The sequence below is a fragment of the Sceloporus undulatus genome, chromosome 2, assembly GCF_019175285.1.
Source record: "Sceloporus undulatus isolate JIND9_A2432 ecotype Alabama chromosome 2, SceUnd_v1.1, whole genome shotgun sequence".
In the NCBI taxonomy this organism is placed as follows: Eukaryota; Metazoa; Chordata; class Lepidosauria; order Squamata; family Phrynosomatidae; genus Sceloporus; species Sceloporus undulatus.
Window position 1 is genome coordinate 286,591,583 of NC_056523.1, and position 15,647 is coordinate 286,607,229.

Genomic DNA, 15,647 nt, shown 5'->3' on the forward strand with positions numbered 1-15,647 from the left:
ACAACTTGATATTTGAGGGAATGAGCAGGTAAATTTATTTAGTGCTTGTATTAGTTAATTTCAACTGGAATTTTTATTCCCTCACTCCAGAAAAAAAAAAAAAAAAGCCAACCAATCCTGCTACCCTCCTGAAAGGGATATAGTGCAAGGAAAGGTTAGATTAGTTGCATGCCTTCCAGAAACCATGATTTCCATAGTTTCCTCTTGGCCTCTCCTCTTGATCTCCTGGCATTATTACACCTCACCAAATTCAACTGGCAGGCTCTATAACCCGCTTTTTAAAAAAGTCTACCTCCCATATTTCCACTTCCTGACAAATTGTCAATAAAGGGAATTATTCACCTGCTCATGGTAAGATTTCATTTCCCATTCACTGGTTAGTACAACCTTAAGTAGCCCATGATGCTAAATGCTGTCTTAGAAATTCTTAAAGCTCTTAGCCAGAGTATAGGTCACATGTAGTCATGGACTCACAAGACCATGGACAAAATGGTGGCTCTCCATTATATACATCCCAGTTAAAAAAAAAAACCACAACACAACAACTGAACACTAATGAACTACTTCAGAGGTATCTTGAAAAAATGTAATGGGAGGATTTGTGTGTTCAAACTGATAACCAAATATTTTATACCATGACCAAATTGGATAACTTTCAGTGAGGACAATAATAATTAGCTGGTTGATGCTGAGTCTGGCATTGGCGGTGTACAGACCGCCCCTTTCCCTGATAGATTGGGGCCTCAGCTGCCAGAGCAGCAGCCCAGAGGCCCTGATCCGCCACTTTTCCAGGCCGTGGGGAAGCGGCAAGAGGCCACTTCCCTGCGGCCTAGAAAGGGGTGTCCTGGGGCTTCATGCCCCAAGGACACTCGACAGCAGCGGGGAAAGGGAGAAAGGGACCACTCGGCCCCTTTCTCCTTTGTATAAAGGCTGCGCCAGCGACACAAACCCAGGAAGGAGCTCCAAAATGGAGCTCCTTCCAGCGCCGCAGAAAGGGCACTAAGACTGTTTGGAGGCGGCATGGCTGTGACGTCATAATGTACAATGTACTAGGGTTGCGGGGCGCCTGGAAAGGATGCCCCAAGGCAACCCTAGTACGCGTGCAGGCCGGCGCAAAGCACTGGTCTGTACAGCGATTTTAACAGAACAGGGACATAGAGCATGCAGATCCAGTTTGGGAGTCCAGTCTTTCAGTTGGCCCATATCTACCTAGACACAACTTTCCAGAAGGACTACTTCTCTGTCCTGTAGTTTCCATTTGCTCTTCTGTGTCCGGAGGTGGCCCTGCTGTCTGTGGCTACTGAACCATTCTCTGAGGCAATATAGCAGCTTCATTAGGCACTATAACCACTGTCTTCAGGGACGTAGCCAAGGGAGGTTCTTGGGGTCCGGACCCCCCCCCCTTCCATTAGAAAAATGAATGGTGTGTGCTGCTGTGCCACCCAAATTCCATTATAATGGTGGCACTTAGTCTGGACTCCCCCTTCCTAAAATCCTAGCTAAGTCCCTGCTGTCTTTCACAGTAGATAGTGCTGCCCTGCCAGTCACTCTAACTGTTACCCCAAATGTCTTGCTCAGCAAGGAATTGTGGGCAGGGTGGTCATAAAAACTGACAGCTATAACCTCCTCTTAGATGCCTGGTCAGTTATTTGTGTTATGCTACTTTTAAAATAATGAACTAAGGAAGCAACTTATAGGTGTTTGCAGCCAGGTGACATTATTAGTATATATTATTATACTTATTTCTATCCTGCCTTTTCCTCAGTTCAGGACTCAGTGTGGCTTACAACAAATTAAAAAAGCACATTGGTAAAAATTCACAAGATAGAAAAGTTAAAACGAGATTTAACAAATCATTGAAATGAGATTAAAACATTCATCATTACACACACACACACACACACACACACACACACAGCACAATAGTGAGCAGTCTTCAGCTTAGGTGAGATTGGTCATATGCAGTCACTCATCTAATGTCTGCCAGAACAGTCTTTACTTGTAGTTGTAACTGTAGTAATTTCATTCTATTTTAATATACTATTTTGTATGTTTTTAACTGTATGGTGTTTTTTAATGTTATAAGCTGCCCTGAGTCCCAGCCTTGGGAGGAGGGCGGGATATAAATAAATATGATGATGATGATGATGATGATGATGATGATGATGATGATGATGATACTTGTTTGCAGAAAGAAAGGGAGAGTGCTTGTCTTTCCAGAGCCTGGGGGCAGCTACTGAGAAGGGTCTCTTCCATATTGCCACCAGATGCGCCTGTGAGGGTGGTGGGACAGAGAGAAGGGCCTCCATGGCAGATCTCAAAACACAGGCTGATTCATAAGGGAGAATATGGGGAGACATGGGGCAAGAATACCTCCTGTTCTTAGTTGGAAAAAAGTTGGAAAGTGGACAAAGACCACGAATGAGAGGCAAGGTCTGGTGAGACAGTATTACCTAGAGGGGAGTGTGGGTTCTGTTGCATCCACCTTCAGAGTTCCCAGGTGAGAGGCAGAAATTGGTGGTAAGATATTTATTTATTTATTTATTTATTTATTTATGGTATTTATACCCTGTTGTTCAGCCCTAAAGGCTCTCAGAGTGGCTTACAATTATTATTAATTTTAATTAGATGGTTCCCTGCCCTCAGGCTTACAATCTAAAAAGACATGACACAAAAGGAGAAGGGAATGGTGGTGGGGAAGGAGATCAGGTCCAGTAGTTCTCCTCTCCCTCTAAGGCCTGGACCAAAGCAGATGGATTGGAGGGAGGGCTCTGCTTCTTAGAAGGCACCTGGAAGGCAGAGGTCCAAGTAGCAGTAAAACCAGCAGCTTCTTCTTTCCCCTGGCCCCAGACAGTCACCTCCCATTCTGTCTGCTGGGGTGTTTTATGCTCTTCTCTCCCTCTGAGAACTAGGGTTTGCTTGGGTGAGAGTTTAATTCAGTGATTAGTTTCTGACTTCACTAATATTTCTGTCTGTACAGTACATGCGAATTGTAGGAGAGGGAGAGGAATGGGGTGCCCCTTTGATGTAATTCCTGGTAGAAGAAGGTATACCACTTGGAAATGGACATGCTAGGTAAGAGTAGGTTGGGACAGATGTTTGAAACCTATTCTGTGTTTTCCCCTGTGATTCAGGTTGCTCTATTAGCTCAATCTCTGGTCTGTTGGTGGTCCTTCTGTGCTGAATGCCATATCAGTCTGTAATGAAACAACCATCACCTGTGCCTTAGTTGTGGATAAAGGACCTGAAATGAAATGCATTACAGAAATCTGGATGAGCTGAATGGAGTGGAACTGTCCCAACTTTGTCCCTCTGGGTACTGGGGACAACAACAGGGAGGGGAATTGCTATCATTCATAAAGATTCTATTAATCTCATGAGGAAACCCATCTGCTTTAGCACTAGTTTAAAGTTTTATATCCTATACTGGGGCAGTGACACAGAAGAGGCATGCCCCACTATCCTGCTGCTGCCCAATGGCCTCTGTGCCTGAACTGGCTGTGGTGGTCTCAGAAGTGGAGCTAGAGAACCCCATGGTTTTGGTTCTAGAGGACTTCACTATCCATGCTGAAGCTGTACTGATGGGGCCTTCTGGAGACCTTGCTATTATGGCAATCATGAAGCTATCTCATACAAGTTACTGGCCCAGTGCATGTGGCATGTGATACCTTGGGCAGCCCCATGGGTTTTGATATTGGGCAGTGGGAAGATGATGGGGGAGGTTCAATAACCTCATTCTCATGGTCTGATCACATTCTTATGGCATTTGGTTTAGTTATAATGGGCTTCTTCTGCAGGAGTAGGGGACTAATTAAGATGGTCCACCCGTGGAAGCTTATGGAATCCCCAAATACTTGGGAAGGGAGGTTCTAGCTGTTAAAACTAGCTATTTAGTCAAGGCCTTGATCTTGAGGATACTGAGGAATGGTGAGATAGAAAGGGCCACTGATACAATCATTCCTAAAGGACTGATCCAGTGCCGAGGACCATATGATTCATGTGGTTTACAGAAGATCGACAGGAAAATGAAACAGGATGGACAATGGCTAGAGTATGGATGTGTAGGTGACAAAATTAATATAACCAATAATTAGCAAGGACTCGTCATTCTTCTTATTATGAAGCAGTGAGGTTGGGTTTTTGTTTTGTTTTTTCTGTACATGTGCAAACAAGTCTATCATGCTATTATACAAACCTAGTATGTCTACTAGTGTCTACAACAAACCTGTTATTCCTTTACTATTCTATCTTTGATATGTCAGAACTGTTCTGAATGGTACAGAGTGTATTGGGGTCAGGTGTATTGTCATCAGGCTGAGAGAAGCCAGTAAAACCCTTGGTTGCTTGCTGTGAGACATCCCCTAGGCAGACAGAATAAAGTTGCTCATATTAACTCAGAACCTGATTCCACATTTATCACAGAGTCTGAGGAAGTGTACAGTCCACCACCTGGTCAGTTTTCTTAGGATCAGTTTCAGTTGCTGCAGCTGACAAGATGCTTGAATAAGTCCTTCCCACTACATGTAATCTTGATCCTTGTTCATCTGATAAGACCTAGCAGAGATGGGTTGATCGAGGATGATAGATTTCTCACTATGTTGTGGGATAATGCTTGCTGACTTGCTGTTGTGTTCATTCATTTGAAAAGATGTCTCTAGACCCAGAGATAGGTGGGAACTACTGCTATACTGCTACAGAGGTGGAAATGAATTCCAGTATTCTTTGCAGTAATCCAAGCAGTATCTGTTTATATTTCTGTGAGTGTTCTTTCTTAGCTATCTTTCGTTTAAGACCACAAAACCCACAACTTCTTTAGCCTTCTCCTGTAGGAAAGATACTGCAACACACTGATCATTTCAGTTTTTCTCTTCTGTACTCTTTACAGCTCCATGATATCCTTCTAGAGACTGGGTGACCCACATTGTACCTAGCAATCTAACTGTGGCAGCAGCATAACTGTACATTTATCTAATGACCTGCTAATACTTGCTGTATTTTTGGATCCCTTACTAATGTAATTCCTAATACTGAATTTGCACGTTGAAACCCCACTGAATTAACACTTCTATCATAAGCCCAGCGGTTTTTCTCTTCCCCAATAGTCATAATCAATTTAGCCCTCTTGGTCCCAATTTACATTACTTTGTATACTGTTTGTACTTCCAAACATTAAGTCTCATCCGAATGTCTCATCTCAGCCAGACTGAAGGCACACTTTGAAGCTCATTAACATTCTATTTAGGATTCCGTCATCCTGAATAATTTGGTATTGTCTGCAGTGTGGCTCGTTCACTGTTTCCCCATCTTCCTATCATTTGGGAGTGTTAAAATAGCACTAGTTGTAATACATATCCATAATGGACCCCATTGCTTACTTCCCTCTATTGTGTACACTATTTATTAATTCCTTCCCTATACTTCCTGTTTTTCTAAACCAGTTACCAGACCAAAAGAGGACCATTCTCTTATTTCATCACTCCTAAGTGTTTCTAGAAATTTTCCATTGACTTTGCCAAAGATTTTTTGAAAGCACAGGTATATAAAAGTCTGCAGATCATTGCTGTCTAGTTATTTGTTGACTTTTGCAAAGAATTTTAAAATGTTGGGGGGACAATCCCTGTTAGAAGACATCACACTGATTCTTCCAAAGCAGCATTTATTTTACTTTTACTTTTATTACTCACACTTTCCTACAACTTTACCTAAGGCAGAACCTAGGCTGGCAGGACTGTAGTTTCCTGTTCTCCAGTCCGTTGTACACGCAGGCTCTACACATTTACTCTCCGTACAGACTTCATGACCATCCCTGCTTTGTGCATTGTAAAAATTACAGTTCTATTGTTTCTGCAAATTTTGAATATATCTCAGAAACGAATGCCAGGTAGTACATCCCCCAAATTACAATCTGACATCAGATGTCCTCCATACCACATATGTCCATGGTATTAACAATATCCAGTATATTTCATGATCAGACATAAACCTAGATATTAATTTCACAACTTGATTTCACAACCAAACAATGAGCTGATTTTAATGTTGTTTGGATTACTATTTTGTATTACAATTCCCAGGGACCATGACTGCATTTTAAATTTACAAAGCAAGAGTACATAGACAGCATTTCTGAAAAACCACAGCATAAAGAATTATAAGATACATGTTATTACTGGATAAGACCAAGATTCCTCTAGTCTAATATATTGTTAGCATCCCTGCTACAATTAGATGTTATATGGTCCACCAGACATTGGACTTGAAATTTTGTCCTAATATATCACAAAAATATTTTGGATCTTTTTGTTATATGGAATGTGAAATGGTGAATTTATGGTCTTTCTATATTAACATAGACTGGTTCTAGGAAGATCTGTGATCCAAGACACATTGACTTATGAGTCAATAGGAATGTATAGACTACTTGTTCGACTTGTACACAGAAAATATCAAATGAAGAGCAGGATTAGACTTAGAAGAAGGAAGAGTGAAGAAAAGAGGAAGGAACATCAACAATCTAAGATATGCAGATAACACCATACTACAAGCAGAAAACATGGACTTGGAGCAATTACTGAGGAAGGTCAAGGAAGAAAGTGCAAAGGAAGGCTTGCTGCTGAACATAAAGAAAACAAAAATAATGATCAGAGAGGACATACATAAATTCAAATTAGACAAGGAGGAAAGTGAAATAGTTAAATTTCTCCTACCTTGGATCATGTATTGTTCAGAATGAAGGCTGCAGTCAATAGATAAGAAGAAGACTAGGAATGGGAAGGGCAGCCATGAAGGAGCTAGAAAAAATCCTAAAGAGTAAAGATATACAACTGAGCACTACCATTAGACTCGCCCAAGCCACGGTACTCCCCATCACCATGTATGGATGTGAGAGCTGGACAGTGAAAAAAGTAGATAAAAAGAAAATCAGCTCATTTGAGATTTGACGCTGGAGAAGAATGTTTAGGATACAGTGGACAGCCAAAACGACAAACAAATGGGTCCTTGAACAAATCTCCTTGTAGCCAAACAATGATCAAACTGAGGCTGTCATACTTTGGCCACATTGTGAGGAGGCACGACTCATTAGAAAAGACAATGCTGGGAAAGGTGGAGAGATGTAGAAAGAGAGGCAGGTGGCACATTAGATGAATGGACTCTATTAAAGAGATCACAGGCATAAATTTGCAAGACCTAAGCAGAGCAGTGGAGGATAGGGAATCTTTAAGATGTCTCATCCACAGGATCGCCATGAGCTGAGGTGACCTGAAGACAGTTAACAACAACAAAGTAACCAAAAAATAGATCTCAACTACCCAAATCACATGTATCAAGGAGACTCAGGAGATTACCGCACTACTGTGAGAAAACCTCACAGACCTACTAAGTAAGATCAAAGAAGAAAGTGCACAGGCAGGCTTAATATTGAACACAAAGAAAACAAAAATAATGACCACCAAGGACCTTCATAAGTTCACCATAGACAATGAAGAAATACAAATAGTAAAGGAATCCCCATACTTGGGATCAAACATTGATAGAAATTGGGATTTCAGTCAGGAAATCAGAAGAAGATTAAGAATGGAGAGGTGGCTATGAAAGAACTAGAAAACATCCTAAAATGCAAAGAGATACAACTGAGAACACCACTGTATTCCCTATTACCATGTATGGATGTGAGAGCAAGACAGTTAAGAAAGAAGATATGAAGAAAATCCATTCATTTGAGATGTGGTGCTGGAGAAGGGTGTTGAGGACCCCATGGACAGACAAATGGGTCCCAAAGCAGATCAAGCCAGAAACCTCCCTGGAAGCCAAGATGACCAAACTGAGGCTGTTGTACTTTGGACACATCATGAGAAGGAAGGACTCATTGGAAAAGACAATAATGCTGGGAAAGGTGGAGGGAAGCAGATGGATGGACGCTATTAAGGAGGTCTCAGTGGGTTTTATGGGGTTGCAGGAATTAAGCAGAGCAGAGGAGGACAGGGGGTCCTGGAGATTTCTCACCCATAGGGTCGCCATGAGTTGAAATAACAACAACAACAATAATAGATTATTTATTTATAGCCCACCCAATCACAAGGAATCCGGGCGGGTTACAGCAATAAAAATACATAAAAATAAAAATACATAAAAATAAAAATACACTCTTCTTCTTGAGGCTAGTCCTGATGGAGATGGGCCTGCCTTTTTACTCCCTCCCAGTCCAGAATATGACAGTTGCCATGGAGGGAGGGCTCTTCTTCTTGAGGCTAGCCCTGATCAACTCGAGAGCAGTTAACTACAACAAAGCCTCACAGGGCAGGGACTGGGGGGGGGCACCAGGCCCTCTCCCTCCCTGTCCAGTGTGGCTTTACTCTGAGGTAAAGCCATGCAGGGCAGGGACTAGGGGGGTGCTGGACCTCTCCCTCCCTACCATGCGCCACGATGCGTGGCAGGGAGGTGGGGGACAGTCACCGGGTGTCATCCCAATTCTGTGGTGTTAACCCTCTTCAGTGGTGTCACCTGGTGCGGTCCATAAACCCCATACTCCCCTTGTGACACTACTGCCTATCAGTACTGATTGAAAGGAAAAAAGTAATGGATAGGTTACAATTAAAGGACAACATTGTCTTGACTTTCTGTAAAATTAAGTGAGGTGGAAGACCGCACACTTAAATCCTCCCCAGGAAGCCCTTCCAGAACGTTTCTGGAGTGCACTAAAAGTTTTGGCCTCAAAATGCTCCAGTCGGTGAAGCTTGCAGAGAATTAGACTTGTCGTGTAATCCTCCTGTATTTTCCCCTTTGTTTCTCCCATCTTTGTTTTTCCCCTCCCTTTCCTTAAGAAGAATGGCAGTTAAAGAGGGGACAGGGAGACTGAGTAGGTGGACATCTTTTACAACCAGATAGTTAGGGGACCTCAGTCTAGTGGTTTTGTACCATCAGGGCAACTCTGGCCCAAAACACACTGCAGTAATAATCCAAGCTTGAGACTGCTTTAAGTGCTCTGGTTCAATGCTAGGGAAATTTTGGGAACTGTAGGTCTGTGAAGCATTTAGCCTTCTCTGTCAGAGAGCTAGTCTGGGATCACAATGAACTACAATTCCCAGGGTTCCCTAGCACTGGGCCAGGGCAGTTAAAGCGGTCTCAAACTGAATTATTTCTGCAGTGTGTTTTTGAACCTTTGCCTCTTGGGAAGGAGGCCTGGAAATGTTTTGAGAATGTGGTTCTCAAAAAGCCAAGGGCTGTTCCACTGGGTCGACAAAAGCTGCATTACCGAAATAATCCGGCTTGAGACCACTTTTAACTGCCATGGCTCCATGCTGTGGAATTCTGGGAATGGTAGTTAATAGCAAGTACATTAAGAAGAAAGGCAGTTAAGGAGGAAAAATACGACTGAACAGGTAGACATCTTGCCAACCAGATAGTGAGGGGACCTCAGTCCAGTGTTTTTTGTATCATCAGTGCAATCTCTGGTGTCGTAACAAGCTACCATTCCCAGAATTCCACAGCATGAAGCCATGGCAGTTAAAAGCGGTCTCAAACCGGATTACTTCGGCAGTGTGGATAATTAATAATAATAATAATAAATTTATTTATACCCCTAAAGTATGTGCCTATTGACTGTGTGGTGTTTAAATTAGAGTCTGTGCGTATATGGATTTGGGTTGAGAGGGCAAAGGGAGCCTAGTCCGAGGTAACTTTTGTCGTGTTTGGACGAGGACGTTTACTATGCCCTGAGTGAGGCGAGGAAGGACTTATGGAGCCTTATATACAGTGTTGCCAAGCCTCGAATTCCCCAAACGTTTGGCCAAAACTCACCAAATCCCCCCCCCCCCAATATCTCACCAAATACTTATTTCAACTCTCAAAATTACCATTAAAACCAATCACCAAAATCACACCAAAGGCTCTGAAAAGTACCCATTTTGGTGTGAAAGTCAAAGAGTCTTGTTTTTTTGTGTTGTGCTTGTGTAACGGTTTTGAGTCCTCAAATGGTGAGCTGTTAACGTTTAAGGTTTGTGGGCCAAGTGAATGGTGGCGGCGTCGTCGCTGAAACGACGGTCGCAGCAGCCCTTGTGCCGAGGCGGCTGAGGAGGAGTCCAGTCCGCATTTTCTGTCTCTCCTCAGCCGTCTCCGTCTCTGTGGCAGCGGCGGAGGGAGTGGCGGCGAGAGCAGGGAACAGCCAGTTGTTTAAAATCCTTCTAGAACCGTTTCTAATTCCCCCTTGCGCCGGGGAAGGGAGGGAGGGGGAGAGGAGGGGGAGGAGCCGGAGGCTGGGAGGAAGGCGGGAGGAGGAGGAGGAGGGAGCCAGCCGGAGAGCGCGAGCAGCGCCGTCCTGGACCGCGGCCTGTCAATCACGCCGGCGGAGGAGGAGGAGGAGGCGGGGCCCGGGCGCGCGGAGGGCCAATGGCGCGCGCCTGTGGCGGCGTCTCCATGGCGACCGGGCTGTTCCGAGGGAGGGCTGTGATGGGTTGACAGGTGCGTGACAGTCGGAGCTCTCTGCAGGCATGTACGGCAAAGGCAAGAGCAACAGCAGCGTCCCGTCCGACAGCCAGGCCAGGGAGAAGTGAGTACAGTCCGACGCCGGCGCCGCCGGACCTGCACTCAGCCTGATGGCTGGGGGGGAGGGGAAGGGGAAAGGGAAAGGGAGGCAAGGAAGGGGGCTGCGCGCGCGCCTCTCAAAGTAACTTTGTTGTGGCGGAGAAGGAGAAGCAGAAGGAAGCAACGCCGGGGGTGTCTCTGTCGCCAGGGAGGTGTATGCGCGCGCACGCCTGCCTCGGCGGTGGGGAGAGTGTGTGTTTGTGTGTGAGAGAGAGAGAGCGCCCTTTCTTCCGAGGGGGTGGGGCCCTCCGTTGGGGGAAGCAAAGACGGGACGCAGCAGGAAGGCTGTACCTCAGCCAGTCACTTCGGTGACAGTGTTTCAGGCAGGCTGTTGCGGGTTGTGTGTGTCTGCCTGTGCCTCAGGATTAACGTTTGGGCTCCAGAGCTTCTTTGCCTGCCTTTCCCCCTTCCTTCCCTTGTTTTGGTGGTTCTTGCTTCGAAGCACAGTCCTCGGCCAGGAGTGCTCTCTGCCTACCTTTTGCTGTTCCCTTTACTTAACTCCCTCATTCACACTCACACCCCTCACACTTTGTCAGGAGTGTTGTCTCCCTTCACTTAACCCCCCCATTCACACTCACTTCACCAAGAGTGCTCTCTGTCTCCCTTTCCCTGTTCTCCTTACTTAACTCTCTCTCTCTCCCTTTTCCTGCCCCCTGCACTCTTCCCTCACAGAGTCCTGAACCTCTTGTTAACAGCCTCTGAGGGAAGAGGGTAGCTACATAGTTTGTTCCCTTGTGTGTTGGAAGGGGGTGTTGTTGGAGGAGGTGTCCTGAAAAGGGTGAACATGGGCTGCTCCCAGTAAAAGAGGAGATTCTGTATTAACAAGAGGTACTTGCTTAACTCCCTCATTCACACACACACACACACACACACAATCCTCACACTCAGTTCACTAGGAGTACTGCTCTCTCTCCTGTTCCCTCACTTGACTCCCTCATTCACACACCTCTCTCACTCACTTTGCCTGTTTTCTATCTCTTTCCCTGTCCCCCTTTCCTCACTCCTTCTCTCACACACACCCCACACACTCACTTCACCAGGGATCATCTCTGCCTCCCTTTTTCATGTCCCCCTCCACTCTTCCCTCACACAGTCATGAACATCTTGCTAACAGCCTCTGAGGGAAGGGGGTGGTGGTGTAACTACATAGTTTGTTGTGTCCTGGAAGGGGGTGTTGTTGGAGGAGGTGTCCTGAGAAAGGTGAACAGCAAAAGAGGAGATTGTGTGTGTGCGTGTGTGTGTGTGTGTAGAGTCATGGTGTTGTTTTGGGATGGGGTGCGGGGAAGAAGATGCTGTTGGCATAACTTTGGTAACAAAAGAGTCCCAGGCTTTGTTGTTGGTGTTGGTGTTGATGTGTAGCTTGACTGAGAAAGAGAGGAGCAGAAGCCTCCATCGCCTGCCAACTCCACAGTGTTCAACTTACTCCCGTATCTCTCAACACACACACACACACACACACTTACAGGGACTCACACCCTTTAGCAAGGAGTGCTCTCTACCTTCCTTTTCCTGTTGTTGTTTGTTGTGTGCCTTCCAGGTCATTTCTGTCTTAGGGTGACCTTATCCTGGGGTTTTCTTGCCAAGTTTCTGCAGGGGAGGGGGATTGCCATTGCCTTCCCCTGAGGCTGAGAGAGTGTGACTGGCTCAAGGTCACCCATGGCCAAACCGGGATTCGAACCAGAGTCCTTGTCCAAGGCTCAGCCCAGGCCAGGAGTGCTCTCTTTCCCTTTTCAGCAAAAGAGGAGGATTTGTATGAACAAGAGGTAGAGGATGGGTCTGGGCTTTGGGAGGAGTTTGAAACTCTCCTTATGTAGGTTGAAGACTGGAGCAAAAAGAAGGGGGGGGACTTTTGTAATGCTGAGGAAAGAAAGAGGCACACTCCCCCTATTGCTGAATAGATTATTTCCGTTGTAATACCTTGGTTCACCTGTTATGGGGACATCAGAAACTTTTAAGTAAAACAAGTACAGAAAAACATTCACTTAAAACGTCTGCACTATGTGGCAAATACGATGCAGCTTTTAAGTTATTGTAAGAGGTGATGATCTTGTTTAAAGGATTGTTTTAACCACATAGTTGGCCCAGGTTGTTATACTGGAAAACAGTGTTAATAAATTCAAAGCAAACAACAATATCAAGATAGAACTCAAAGATGTAGCCGCGTCAGTCTGGGAAATCAGTATGCAAAGGGATCTTGTAGCACCTTTGAGGCTAACTTAAAGAAAGAAGTTGGCAGCATGGGCTTTTGTAGACTTCAGTCCACTTCTTCTTCAGATGCTTTTGGAAGGAAGTAGACTTAACTTTAGGAAAGCTCATGCTGCCAAGTTCTTTATTTCAGTTAGTCTCAAAGGTGCTACAAGATCTCTCTACATAAAAATATAAAGGGTAATTTTTGAAGTTGTTATTAGGTAACCTTACTTTACTTGTTATCTGAAGGGCCCTCCTAATGTTGGACTCCCCCCCCCCCCCCCCAGTTGCTAGCAGTGAAAGCTTGTTACACCTTTCCTTCCTCTGGTTGAAGCAGGAGGACCCAGGGAATCGGTTGTTATGAAGAAGGAAGGTTCTGTTTTTGGTAAAGTGAATATTCCTGAGAGAGAAGCAGTTTATTTTCCACTTTCTTTTTCTATGTGTAGACTTCCTCAGTCCCCTTGTCACCTTCGTAGGCCAGAAATGGCATTGGTATACAGGGTCTCTTAAAATGCCACCGTATATTGTGTTGGTAGAGAGATCTTTGAGACTAACTGAAATAAAGAAGTTGGCAGCATGAACTTTACTAGACTTTAGTCTACTTCCTCAGATGCATATAGGAAATAGACTGAAGTCTAGGAAAGCCAATTTCTTTCTTTCAGTTAGTCTCACAGGTGCTACATGATCTCTCTACATACTGATTTTACAGACGAACACGGCTATATCTTTGAATTCTACCACTGTATATTGTGTAACTTAAGAGCTTTACTGACCATGAGAATGAATGTGCCAAACATGATTGAGAAGTTTCCCTTGAGGCAATTTGCACTGAACCTTCACCTAAAGGTTTTCCTTGCTGCAGCATTTTAAAGAGGAGAGTTACTTCCTGATACCAAAGACAAAGAAACAGACCCAAACTTAAATCGTTTGTCAGGTATTTTGTCTTTGCGTCTTTCACTTACTTTTGAGATTTAATTGTTCTAGTGCACAATGTACTGTGTAAAATAAAGCACTTATAAAGTTATTGTCCTCTCAGTTCATCATGAATTTTTAAAATGATTGGACAACATTCTGCAGCTGGATTTGTGACATGTAATTGTTGTGTTGCAGCTTTTGGCAGGTCAAACTTCAGGGTTTTTTTGTTGAGAAACTTGTAGAGGAGCTATTAAAATAGGGGCCTTGGCTGTATTTCTTGGCTGTCCTAATGCATGTGTTTGGAAGGTGTTAGTCCTCCATATTTTCTTCTAGAAAATAGTGTAGAAATTATCAAAGGGCCATCATAAGATGAGATCCATATAGATACCTGTTTTGTTAGAGAAGAAAAAGCAGCTGCACTGAACTGTCTCTGAGTAATGAGTACCCTTTAGGTGAAGTCAGGGGAACTGCTAGATGGTGCTATTTGATCTAAATACATTCATCTCCCCATTCATTACAGTTTGCTTGCGGTGGTGGAGAGTCTGTGTTGCTTGTATAGAGTTCCCCGATCCAGTGCAACATTTTAAAAACAATAATAGAAAAGTGGCACAGTGACAGTTTTCTATTTATGTTGGGAAAGATGTATTGTTTTGAATGCTGGGGAAATTATTAGAGGCTTAATACTTGTAGATATCATTGTATATGCAACGATGCATACTTCAGTAGAATACATTGTGTATATATGCTGTTTGTAAATTAGTCTTCAGTTTTCAATAAACCCTTTACTTCTATAAAGTAACCTTTTAAATCTGCAGGGTAAGAGTTCTGAGCATTATTTTCTTATACTGTAGTATTTTTCCACTACAGTGCAGTCCTTACCCTGGGGAAATGGTTCTGCTGGGAGCAGTTGTCGTCGGAGCAAAAGGAGTGCAGTTGAGGGGAGGGAGAAACACATTTCTCAGCTTTGTAGAAAGTGGCGATGATGGCCCAAGCCCCAGAAACATGATCAGGGCTTGTCTAAGCTGGGAACATTTAATGCAGAAATCATTCTGAATTATTTTGCTTTGTTTGCTAGAAGAATTTGTTGTCTCCACATACATTTTATTTACATGTTTTTATGTGTATGTGTAGGCTATGTATTCTGATTTTGTATGTTTAAAGGGCATTGACCTGAATGAGATCTGTACAGTTATATGGATCTAATATTACAGAGATTGATACAGCACTAACCTTATTTACTTAGAAGTAACTACCTGTACTACTTTATTTACTGATAGTCCCACATGCTATGCTTAGGGTTACAGACTGGATGTTTGGATAGTAGAAATTATATTTCTACATGTTTACCACACAGTATCAGGATTGAGAACCACTCTGCTTTCATCTTCAAAATGTTAATATAGCAATTGTGTTATTGTGGCAATTATAAGAAGATAGTGTTACTGTGTAAGTCTGTGGCATAAGATTGAATTTTGACATTATAACCCTGTTGATAATGAAAGTGTATATATGGCTCATTAAGTGTAGATTGGAAACAAAATAGATTTGACATATGCCCAGATAATCATTCTGGGTGTCTTTTTATTTATATTTAATTATGCTGACACTGTTCTTGAAGGTATGTATATTAAAAATACTTAATGTTGCTTTCTATGTTGTGATAACATTACTGGTATAATTTCCCCATTTTTTAAACCTTCACTGAACCTAGAAAGAAGTGGTTGGAAGGGTATCATCATTTTCTGATTTCTGTAACTTTCTATATTGTGTGTAGCTTTAGTGTGACTACCTGAAAGGTATTCATTACATGGAAGCAAATATATTGAAGGGTTTAAAAAAAATCCTAGGCTCAATGTCATGCGTTATGAACATTTCATTATCTTTATGTTTTTCGGTAGTAACTTATTTCTCTACCAGATATCTCAGATGTGCATTAATTTGCATGGAAGTTACATATGTGGGTT

At 43.4% G+C, this 15,647-nt stretch overlaps 1 protein-coding gene across 1 annotated transcript in view; it reads left to right on the forward strand.

The window, feature by feature from the left end:
* The first annotated feature begins 2,358 nt into the window (after positions 1-2,358).
* Positions 2,359-15,647, forward strand: part of SSBP2 (single stranded DNA binding protein 2) — a 208,353-nt gene continuing 195,064 nt past the window's right edge. Inside the window, 2 exon segments of the mRNA XM_042447811.1 lie at positions 2,359-2,438; positions 10,486-10,546. Coding sequence (XP_042303745.1) covers positions 2,359-2,438; positions 10,486-10,546 — 141 coding nt within the window.